Below are 12631 nucleotides of genomic sequence, written 5' to 3' on the forward strand. Positions count from 1 at the left end.
ATAAAATAGTCTTCCATTTGTACTCACACCTGCAAATACTTGCAACTTTTTGTCATTAGCAAACTTCTGAGCTTTGTTCAAACATTATTAATGGTATCATAAGGTAAGAAAGCAGTACCAGAAAGTGATTGCCACTACCATTCTAAACTTGTCGGTAGGTTGCATTCAAATTCTGTGTAGTTAAATACATTGAAATAATATCCTCTTGAAAATCGATGCTAATATTTTTTTAGGTATCTCTTACATCTTTGCTTGGCTTTCTTAGCAGAAGTCTGAAACGCGTTCTTTGAAACTTTCTCAAAGGTACTTTTCAGACCGTGTGACATCAGGAGCACAAAAACTACAAAGTCATTGATAAGTGGGACTTCATTTCTGGAAAATTCTCAGGAAGAGCCTGGTGCTAAGGTGCTTTCCAGGGATGCTATATGTCTAGGTTTCTTTGAATGTGTAGTAAACCTGTTGCTATTGGTATGTGCTCACTATCATGTAGTTATGCACAGTTAATCTCATCTGGAGAGTGTTGCAGTCATCACAATTTTGCACAGTGGTCCCAGTGCTTTTGGAAAGCATTGAGTGTCTTGTGCTTTGCAGCTTGCCCGATTGGTGCGTGTGCACAATAAGTCCACCATGAATTGAAATGATCTTAATTAATCTCCATTCACCGACCAACTGTACAGAGCAAATGCTACAGGCATGAAGTTTCCTGTAGTTCCCAGGCTTGTAACTTATGTTCCATAATACACGTGCACTTTGTCAGATGAATCATAGTTCCTTTCTACGGAGCCATCTCCTTCCATGTCTTAACATTTTCTTCATTGTCTCCTTGTGTAGCTGTCTTTGTGTGCCTCCTTCCTTCCCTTCCTCAGTTTCTAACAGATTTTTGTTTCTGGTGGAACTGGCCTGCAGTCAGAAGTATTTCTGGAATAGCTGAACTGGAGGCAGAAGGCAATGCACTACCAACTCAGTTAACATTAGCATTTTATGAAGCTTTTTTGTCTTACTGAGTTTTATTCCCTTACTGAGGGGAATAAAACTGAGTCATGAAACAAGTGTGTGCAAGATGGTATGTAAGTGGAGAAGGGTCAGAATTGCATGAGTGTGAAGAGCATTTAAGCTCCTATGCTGTGGAACGTGTGCCACTGGAAGGGCAAGCATAATTCTCAGACCTCTGTAATAGTGAGGCCCTTTGCCCGGTGGAACTTTAGGTGTTTGGGTGCAGAGATTCATTAGGGAGAGTTGTTTCTTATCTGGAGCTGTAGGCAACAAGCACTGAAGAATAGGAATTTTTTTTTTATTTTTAAGTTATGATAACTTTGATCAAGGCTGAAGACTTTTCTGCACAGGCTGCGATTTCTCCCTCCTGTTGTTCTGTATGTTTGTTGAAAACCACAGCAATGGTTGTTCTCACTGGTGGTCTTCATTGTTTTTGTTTATATCTGGACTAGGTAGGTAGCAAAAGTAAGGAAGAGTCTGGTGCTGAAGTGAGGTTCCTAAGTTGCTGTGCTACTGGGTAGGAGGGTATATAGACTTAAAGCAGTGGTTTAGCAAATTGCCTTGCTATGGTAACAATAAAACTGTTATTATGTTTTGCTGTGAAATATCTTTTTTGCAAAAGTCTTGAAAGACAATAGATGCAGTCTGATAGAAGCAGTGTTTGTGTCCTACCTTTAAGTGTTGCTTGTGTTATTTGTCAGATGGTGATAACATTAAGACCTGGCTGTTGGCAGCTTCAGAAAGTGGCCACTTTGAGTGTGACAGTTGCTCCTTTATTTTAGTGTGATTGAAGTGGCCATGTATTTCACCAGTCATCTGTTCTGTGCCATCGTCTTATTAGCTTATCTGCAACCACTGGAGTGCAAGTACACGCTTTCTTTCCTGTTTCTAGACAGAAAGGAATCTAAACTCATATTGATTTAGATTACCATAAATTATGAGTTTTTCTGGAGCCATCGTATTGGACTCTTGTTCTCATTAGTTATCAAATTCATTACAAATCTTTTTATGATGTATTACTTGTTTGCACTGTAAAGTACCAAATCAGGGCAAAGAGCACACAATATTAATTTCATGGAGCATGGATAAATGTAACATGCAGCTGTACTGTCTATCAAAATGATTGTCGTAAAATCTCTTAAGAGACTTAAAGGCTGAGAGACTGTTAACTTAAGGGATATTTGATATAACTCGGTTCCATGGAAAAAGATCCTAATAGAATCAAACGGTGTGAAAATGTTAAAGAAATCTGAATAACGTTAGTGATGAGTTCTGTTTATGCATTTGCCTCTTTGTGGAGTAAAACAGAGCAATTTTGGTTTCCTTTTGTCTCTGTTTTGTGACTTTTTTTCCTTCAGGGTGGGAACTCAGAAGGCACTGAAGTTATGCTTTTAATTGTGAAAAAAGCAGTAAAATGTTTCAAGTAAAACAAGCAAGTTTCTAATGGTCCTTTCATTTGTTATTAAAAGGCAGATAAAAATATTTTGAGTCAAAGTTGAAGTATCTTTATTTGGATTTTATGATGCATCCAAAATTGATGTTAAGCACTATCAAATACAATAGAATCTTCAATTTTTCACTTCCTAATAAACTGTTCTATAATGCAATTAAAGCACAAACATCATCTAATACTTCTTTTGTTTCTGTTTACCAGATAGAGAAGGAGGCACTTTAATGTATTTCTGTGAAGTTCTGAACTGAGAACTTGTCTTTTACAGTCAGGGTAGTGAGGCATGGCACAGGTTGCCCATAGAGGTGGTGGATGCCCCGTCCCTGGAGACACTCAGGGCCAGGTTGGACCAGGCTCTGAGCACCCTGATCTAGCTGTAGGTATCCATGTTCATTGCAGGGGAGTTGGACTAGATGGCGTTTAAAGGTCCCTTCCAACTCTAAGAATTCTATGATTTAACTGCAGCTAGGCAAACTATTAGAAAAAGCATAGAAAGGTATGAAGCAAGAGAGATTTGAACTTCTTTGGCTGTCCTCTTTGTCGGGAGTTGACCTCAGAAATATCTGTCTTAACCATTACAGATCTAGAAGTATGACATAACTTGACGTGCTTAAGATTCCTGAATGCTTTGATGAAATCTTTTTATGGCCCTATGTAAGTCCCATAACAAACCTATGTGATGGTGACTTTAAGAACTGTTAGTGGAGATACAGTTGTTGGGTAGAGAGGGGGAAGAAGATAACAACTCCTGTTTCATGAATAACTTAAGCAATGCTGACAATAAGAAGTTGGTATGGAAGCATTCTGCCAACATGCATATGTTAATTTGGCATGTAACTTATCTACAGCTTGCTGCAGAATTTTACATGCCAGTAAAATCCCGAGTCCGCAGGTTGCTATAGCTTGTCAGTATATATTGGCAGAATAGCAGCTTTTTATTCCACACTTCCTGCTGATTTCTCTGCTATCGTTAATATTAATTGAATACCTGACTGCATGGTGTCTTTATGTAAATGCTTATGTATCCAAGCCATTACAAGGTATGACAATTTTTTTTTAATGCTAATTAAGGTTTCTTCTATGAGTAACTGCAGAATTAAGTAACTTGTCTGTCATCAATTTACACGTGACTCGAGCAGTAATGTGTTTCCTTCCTCTCCTCTAGGAGGTGATGACCGCCGGGTCTTACTTTGGCATATGGAAGAAGCCATCCACTCAAGAGTCAAACCAGTTCAGCTGAAAGGGGAGCATCACTCCAATATCTTCTGCCTAGCTTTCAACAGTGGCAATACAAAAGTATTCTCTGGAGGTAAGAAGGAGCACCATGATTTCACCAGAGTCTGCCTTGTGGTTACCTTAGAGTAGAAGCCAAAAGTGAGATCCTGCCCTATAGGAAAGGTCTCTTCCATAATCCCCTAGAATTCTGGAAGCTGGCATTAATCATCAGGTCAAGGTTCTTTGGGAACAGGGCAGTCTTTAGCTAGCACAGCATTCTCAACTTTATCATGTTACTTTTTTTTTTTTTTTTTCTCCCCAAATCCTGTTGTAAGGGCATTGTGTTGCAAACCGTCATGAGAATCTTGGGTCCTGTCTTACACCTACTTGTGCTGCAGGTTGTGAAACAGCATCACTGTCACTCCTTAACTGTACTCAGAGCAGATCCTTCATCCTGTATGACACTTCAGCTTGATACTTAAAAAAAAAAAAACTCTACTGCTACTGATTATAATGTACCCTCAGCTGGCTGTTGCCATTTGTCAGTGGGTCACTTTTTCTCAGCTCTCATTTCAGTCCCTCCTGGGTAAGTGTCTGCCCTTGAGATTTGCTGGAATGTTGGAGTCTAAGTGACAATAGATATTATTCATCTTTTTCAAATTTAGGTCCACATTTAGCATGAAGCTTAACTCAGTCTTTAAGGAAAGTGGATGTATACTTGTTCTAGGGTATTAGTCCTTAGAATTTAGATTCATTTATCTCTCATTGCTTGGGCTTTTTTTGTTTTGGGTTGTTTTTTTTTTTTATTATTTTTGAAATATTGGGGTAGGAAGAAGAGTTGAAATGAGAGGAAAAGGAGAGGTGTTTAAATACTTAAGACTGCCAAAGTGCAGTCGGTGTCCTTTTCTCCTGTACTTCACTTCTTTGACATGTTTATTTGAAGGAATAGAGATTTTTATCTTCTATCAATGTCTGTTAAATGTACAGTTAGACTTATTTTCAGATATTATAAGACCAGAGCGTTTAACTGCCTCTTTGTTACTAAGATTTTTTGAACTGCATACCAGTGCCTTAAATTGGTTTTAAGGATATGTAAATGGTGGAAACTTCCCATCCTTTAATGATGTGTTAAAACCATAGCGCCCCTTAGAGGGGAGAAGGAAAAGGTGAGAGGAAGGGGGCATAACGAAGCTTAAGATAGTGTCAAATTTCAGGGGTCAACTGATTCATATATTGAAAGTTGAGGTAGAGAGGACCCCAATAATGTTGACTACTGACATCTGTCTTCTGATTCTTGAGACTGCTGTTTATTGTGCGAAACAGCGGTCAGCGCCATCCTCGAATGTGTGTTTGTTTGAGGCCTGCAGTTATTCCAATGAAATGTTGCTAGAGGCTGTTTTACTTCAGTTTGAATTTAGACAAATGGAATCTTATGTGAATATTCAAGAGATTAACTGACAGATGAACTGTGATAAATCTTGCTGGAGCAACTGTGATGATACTTTCCCATTTCTAACTCAACCCTCTCTCCACTGGTCCAAGCTGTCAGATACCATTACCACTGCGGTTAACACCTGTAGTTATAGATTTGTATAATTGATTATAGTATATTGTTGCGAAGATGCCAAATTAGATGAGCTGTGACAGCTGAGGCATAGACAAACTGGCTGTTCTTGTCTCTTTCTGCTTCTCCACATACACATGCTCCACCTCTGCCAGAAATTATTTCCATTGGAGGAGTTGGGAACTCTTTCAACTGCTCCATCAAGATCCACAGAGCTCATCTGCCAGGGCTGCGAGTCTGACTCTTGGATCCTCTGTAAGGAGTTGCTTCACATGGCCTACATGTACCATCTGTTATCTCTCTGTCAGTAAAATGGGGCTAACTCTATTTATTCACTCAAAAATGTTGATTTTTTAAAAGGCCTGAAAGAAGTGCAGGTCCTAAAATCTGTTGATTACCCCCTTTCTATGAATTACTGAAGTTGGAGTTGTATTCCAACTTCCATGATTTGAATACTACAAAAAAAAAAAAAGAAAGAAATTAAAATATAGAAACTAGCATGAAGGGCACATAACTTCATTCATTCTGTAAATAATATTGCCAACAACTAATAGCTTATAATCTGAGGACTTTTCTGTCAAAAAACTCTTGACAGTGAAGGAGAAGAGATTTTCTACTTAAATATGAATTGAATTCCATCCAAGGAATTTCAAACATCCTTCCTTTGGAGGAGTGGCTGTGTAGCAGGCACCATGTTAAGCTGCTTCAAAAATGGAAGGCTGGAACCGAGTGGATAGTAGTTTGATGTAATCTCAGGAGAATAAAGATACCAAGGCAATTCCTGTCTCTTCTTGATCCATGAACACCAGGAGCAGAGAAACATGAGAAGAGGAAGAGCTCCTATTATAAAACAAAACAAAACAAAAAAAAAAAAAACCAAGTAGTTTAATTTTTTATTATAATCCTAGGTATATGCAAAATTGAAATTACAGGGAAATGAATTTTTCTCTACAGGTCTATTATGACAGCTTAGGACACCTTAACTGTGCTCCTCTGTATGTAGTCTGCACTATTTCATCCTCATAAGTGTCATTGAAAGGAATGTCAGATACTTTCTGTCTTTTCAATCACTTTAACTACTGTTATCAATAGCAGAGATAATATATGGCAGAGTTGCATATAAAATTACAAGGGAAACTTCTTAACAGGAGAAACTAGCCTATGTTTTTCACTGATGAAATACATAGACATTAGTGTAGTTTCAGTAGGTATAAACTTTGCCTATAACATATAATGGACAGTTTCCATTGCAATTAATGGTCTAAGGACACTTACCCATAAATGACTCGTTTTTTATACCATAGAAAAGATGAGCTACTCCATTAATCCATCACTGGTACAATTTAACCAGGGCCTATACAGAGAGCAAGTAGATATAGAAAAGTCTGATGCCTCATTAGTCAGAGAGAAACTTTCTCGTATTTCTTCTATTGGGACAAATGAATTGAAAGATATATGGGATGAATGGAAATTGTCAGATGAACACTTAAAAGATAAAGTCTTGCTCCTGAACTTCTGGCTTTAATGTACACTGGAAAAGCTTCACAACTGGATATCACAACTACAAAGATATACTGAGCATAAAAACGTAACTGGGGACTTTTTTTTTTTTTAATTTGGTTGGTTTTGTTTTTATTCTTCTGAATAAAATGTGTGTTTCCTTAAATATTTTTAAACAGGTGGTGCCAAATTAGGTAAATTAATATTCAGTGCAGAAACTGGGGGGAAAAAAGTATTTTGCTGTCCCTTGAACAAGCAGAAGCCAGTGGAATTACTTTGTAGCTGTGATCTTATTCTGCATGCATGTGATTAGTTTCCATTGTATTCAATGGATGCAATCAAAGAAAAATGACATGATTGTCTGCATACTTGGCTTGGTTTTTGTAAATACAAAAGAAATTACAATTCATGCTGTCACGTTTGTGCCTTCTCAAAGGTTGCCAAAGTCTGAAGGCTGGCAGCATGAGCTGGCATCGTTTGACATGTGAGCTCAATGCATTTTGCTTATGGCAACTTTTTGCACCCTCCATTACCTTCTTAGGAAGCATTCTCTGAGCAGCGAGAAAGGTGCATTCAAAGGTGAGAGCTAAAGGTGTTCTGCTGCCTTGTAGTGTATTCTTCACTTTACTGCAGATGTCCTAATCAAGCTCAAACTGAATGAAGGACGATCAGTAGCACAGTTCAGTAGAAGTATTTGTTAAGCAGTAGACAATGGAATGCATTGGTGCGTTTGATCGTGACTGGAAATGTCACATGGAGCTTTTCATGAAACTGAGAGCAGGGCTGACCGCTTGGCAGCAGCACTGGTCTTTTCACTGCTTTGGTTTTGATTTCAAAATAGAAAAAATAAATTTAAATTCCCATTTTTAAGATTTTTCTTCTCACCCTGATAGTTTTTTTAACCACTGAAACATGATATTAACTGTTTGTATTTCTTTTTATAGGCAATGATGAGCAAGTTATACTGCATGATGTTGAAAGGTAAACACAGTTCTTGTTTTACTGCTTCATGAGCTCCACGTTGGAGGAATTTATTTGGTTGTTGTTTTAATTTAATGGTCTGAGAGAAGAGCAAAGTTTTGATTTAATCCTGAAATATACTTTTTATTTATCTAAATTCATATCTGGAATAAAGTGTTCCTCTCCTCATTTATTAATTTAAGTACTTGGTGTCGGCATCATTTTGACCTTGGGAGGGAGAGTGATTATTAAATACATATGCCCTCCTGTGGGCACCATGGCAGGTTTTATGTAGATTCAGAGCCAGATTATTCTGGCGCATATGTCACTATTCTGACACATAGGTTTTTTGTTGTTTTTTTTGTGTGTGTTGTGGTGTTTTGTTCATTCTATCCCTCTTCTCCCCTTCGCCTCCCCCCCAAAAGAAAGACAAACAAAAACCCACGAAAAACCTCAACCAACCAAAGAAAAAAACCAAACCAACAACCTGAAAAACAGTTGAAAATTGAGCCTTGATTACTCAGGACTAGGCTTATTTTTTGAAGTAGAAAAACTGTAAGTTAAAACTTTGATCTGTACTCATAACTTCTGTAGATTTAAGTGTGACCGTTGAAATAACATGAACTCAAGAAAATCAAGTATAAAGAAAAAGAACAGGAAGAGAGAAATGAAAGAGCAAAGAACTACAAAGACTTAAACTTTTTAAAATTTCTGAAATCCTGGTTAATGTAATCTGGACGTATTTCTTGCTAGGTTAGTCCAATTTCATTGTACATCTCCCTTCCATCATACATAGTATCTACTTCTCTTGTAAATCTTGGGTGAGAGTTGGACTAAAATAACTTTGCCTCGCTGTTCTAATGCTTTCTAACAATGCTGTTTTGTCTACTTGTCAGTAGGCGGCTGTGTTGGTTTTAATTAAATCTAGAAATGTCAAAATCTTAGATGCTGATGTTGTGACTTTTCAAGCTTCTACAAGAACTTTGTTGCTGACAATTTTCTATATAAAATATTTGTTCTACTCTTGTTTAGATGTTGAAACAAGTATCTTTTCTTTATTTTTATGTATTTTTAATGTGCTTTTTTTTCTGTAGCTGTGCTAAGACTAGTTCTAATCTTATGTATAATTTTTTCCTATAAAGCTGTTTGCATGATCTTCTGAATGGAAGGAACCTCTATTAGTCTGACACTAATTCTAATTGAATTTTCCAGAAAGCTACTCTGTTGTCTTGCTTTATAACAACTGCTTTTTCATTCTGTCAAATGGCTGTTACTGTTTTTCTGAGCTTTTTGTTAATTGCCCGTGAAGCAAAATTAGATCTCACACCAAGAGGAACAATTTGCCATATTGGCAAAACACTGATTTTTGTACGTTATCATTTTGGTAGAGTATCCAACAGATGTAGAGATTCTATACAAAGTGTATTCCCTAAAGAATATTCCCCTGTGCAAGGCTGAAACTTAGGCACTTGGGTGACTTATTTTTTTGTATTTGTTTTTTCTATATGAGATAAAAACATAGGTCTGATTTATCCTGGAGAACCAAGTAAACCTATCTGAAGAGCCAGCTGAAAAGTTGCTCTTTTGTGAACTTTGTCTGAACTTTTGGGTGATACAGAAGCATGTATTACTGGATCTCCTTCTGTATTGTTTTCCTGACCAGTCTAAGCACTATAACTTGGTCCACAGGTCTTCAGACCTCTTTCTAATTACTTCCTCCCAAGAATAATCATTGCACAACCTGTTTGGTCACTCTGCATGGCTTTTTATTGTGGTAGTTCTTTTGTTGTTTGGCTTACCCCAATTAAACACAAGGATCTTTATATAAAGATAAACGTACCTTATCACTATTACCTCATAGGTAAAACTGTGTCTTTCTTCCAGCACCGAGACCTTGGATGTGTTTGCCCATGAGGATGCAGTGTACGGCCTTTCAGTGAGCCCAGTTAATGATAACATCTTTGCCAGTTCATCAGATGATGGCCGTGTTCTTATCTGGGATATCCGAGAGTCTTCTCATGGAGGTGAGATATTCAGAATAAAGGATCATCGATGTGGAAGGAACTTGGGAGATATGGGCAAGGCAGGGAAAGCAAAAGCTATTTTTATCTGGATTATCAAAGCAGAGAATGTTAGAGAAGTGTGAAAATAATGCATAATTCTTGCGACCAGTTTTAGGTAAACTGTGATTTCTACAGTTCAGTGTTGCTGCCCTAAATGACTTCATAAAGTACCTACATATAGCAAAGGCATAGAGCTTGGTATGGAATAGGTTTTAACTTGAGTTAATGAAGCAGTGTTTCTTCAGTAAAAAACACCTTGCGAAACTTGAAACCAATTAGAAATGTGGGTCAGGTGTTTGTTTTAGAACACTGTTTTTATATATAGCCTGGGATACAATTTTTTGGAGGTTTAGGAAGCTATTATTTTCATTTGAAAAACTGTCCAAAGCTGATTATAGATTTCCCCATTACACTAGTAATTGTTTTTGTGTGTTTTCTGGTTCTCTTGTGATGTGTAGGCAAAAAGCAACAGAGCAAAATCAGTTTATCTGGAGGAAAAAAAAAAAAAAAACATGTTCTTGCATTAATGTGGAAACTTAGAGCTCTTATGACATAACAACTAAGAAGCTTAATTTTTACTTCAACCTTAACTTTCTAAAACAAAACTGAGTACTGTTGGTTTATATAGCAAACCTGCAGCTTCTCAAAACACTGAACAATCTGGGTGTTAGTAGTTTGCTGGTTTTTGTTTGTTTTAGTTTTGCTCCCGAAGAATCTCAATTTAGATCTGTATTTACATAATTCTGGAGTGGAATACTTCAGTAATTGAATACGTCGGTGTATGACTGTCAGTAAATTAAGTTATGTATTCACCCCTTCCTAAAGAACACAAAGCTGATAATTTAAACCTGAGCAGTCTGCAGGCATACAGAATCTGGTTCCCTTCCATCATAGCTGAAGTGGCATTTCTTCTGTAAGATGACTAAATACAATTGCCTCAGTTCGTAGATTCTGTTGGTCTTGCAGGAAAGTTGTTTGTGGCAATTGGTGTACATTTCTTCCTGAGTCAAACTTGCTGTTTAGCTGAACTAGTTTTTTTGTTTTGTTTTTGTTTTTTTTCCCAGAGCTAGTGAGTTTGCTAACATATCGAGATTGTAATTCTTCCCCTTTTTGCCTAGGAAGTGAAAGCTGAAACAATATACCTTCTAGTCTCATATCAGTCTTTTAGCCCTTGTGACACGACTAGCTCTTTAATGACCGAGCACAAGCAGAACTAGGTCTTCCTTGATAAGCCTCACCAGAATACTCACAATAGATTACTTATTGATACTCTCCCTATGCCGGATATATGCCTTTGTATAAATAAAAAATTAAATGCATTACCTCTAATTTTGAGTCTTAATGTGAATTCTGATTCTGCTGTGCAATTGTGATACCCTGTTATCTCTGTTCCATCTGATAATTAATATTCTGAAAAACAGCATACACTCTCAGGTGTGGGATATTTAATAAGAATGTCCACAATGTTTCTTCTCTGGATCATTCTCTTACTAGTAACTTTCCTCTTGCTCAGAAGTCCCTCACTGTTGTAGTGAAGTGTTGTTTTCCCTTCAGCCAGTTGCTTACCCTCCACAGAACTCCCTTTGCCAATCCCAACTGCCTGTAGCTATTCTTGCATTATACCACATGTGAAATGTAGTCCTGATTAGAACTGCCGTATTTTCCCTAAATAAAAGGTCACTTGCTTTTTTGAAGGAAGAGCTTAATTAGTCTGATGTGGCTGTTCTAACTTTGATAAATCCAAGTCTCCCATTTCATCCTTATTTTTCTATTTTCATAATATCCAAGTGATTAGATCAGGCATTTAATGTGGCTTCCAAATTAGAAATGGCAAAATGTTACTTAATGCATTCTGCACCACTGGAAAAAGGAGTGAAATAAATTTCGCTGTGGTGCATTTGGGGTTCTTTGAAGTAGTGTCCTAGGTTCTTTGAACCCCACTATTTTTCATTAGAGTGGCTTAGTGCCTTGTTAGTTTGGCTGCTGTAATATCTCTTTAATTTCTCAGGCTGAAAGGCATCTTTTGATATGTTAGGACACCTCTGTGGTTCCAGGCTATTTGAAATACAGGTGTGAAGGTGTAGTGGGGCATAAGAGGAAGATACAGATGGGGGCAGGACCGTCTCAGTTGTTTGCTATGCAGTAATTTCAGGTATTAGGGTATTTGGGAGGATTGCCTGAAACATGTCTTAAGGAGAGATGTGAGTAATGATATGCCTTTGGAGGTGCTTGTGGGGCTAAAGGAGCCTGCACACAGTGACCTAAATAAGGGTACTTACAGTCTCCTAAGCACATGAGCAACATGGTGGTTGCATCAAACATTGAAGTGGCAAAGGCTGGCATAGTCTTGTTTCTTAGTTGAGTGAAAGAATGGCAGCATGCCACAAAAGAGGTACATAACAGAGACTTAAGCTATGCCTAAAGCTATAAAGCTAGCAGAAGGATACAGAGAAGAATGACAGTCAAGGCTTTCCCACTCTTTGTAGAGGCAGCATTTGGATGGAATGAATATGGCAGAGTAGCAAGCCAAGCACATTCTTGTTACCCTAATCAAGCTGAGAGGAAGGAAGAATCTGGATAAGTGTTTTCAACTCTATGTGAACAGCAATCCCAACTATTAATGTTTTTATGTTAGTGGCGCTCCCTCTCTTCTTGCATACTTATACAATTGCTGAATAACACTTTAAAGAGGCCTCTCTTTCCCCAGGGATGCCAACTTGCTTTTAGAGTGTAGTTCCATACAACTTACCTCACTTCTTGTGGTATTATTCTCCAGTGTAAGCAATTGCTACTATATTTATCGTTTGGGTGATCATCAATGGCTGTGGAGGCTTCCAGACATACATGGTCTTTGCTAGGAAACTTTCAGAAGTCCTCCATGTGATC

The 12631-nt window shown here is 37.7% G+C and overlaps 1 protein-coding gene across 1 annotated transcript in view; it reads left to right on the top strand.

Annotated features, from left to right (window-relative positions):
* Positions 1-12631, top strand: part of DCAF5 (DDB1 and CUL4 associated factor 5) — a 66467-nt gene that overhangs the window by 7395 nt on the left and 46441 nt on the right. Inside the window, exons 2-4 of the mRNA XM_015287596.4 lie at positions 3609-3752; positions 7667-7703; positions 9567-9706. Coding sequence (XP_015143082.2) covers positions 3609-3752; positions 7667-7703; positions 9567-9706 — 321 coding nt within the window. The remainder of the gene's footprint in view (positions 1-3608; positions 3753-7666; positions 7704-9566; positions 9707-12631) is intronic.

Source organism: Gallus gallus, chromosome 5, assembly GCF_016699485.2.
Source record: "Gallus gallus isolate bGalGal1 chromosome 5, bGalGal1.mat.broiler.GRCg7b, whole genome shotgun sequence".
NCBI lineage: Eukaryota > Metazoa > Chordata > Aves > Galliformes > Phasianidae > Gallus > Gallus gallus.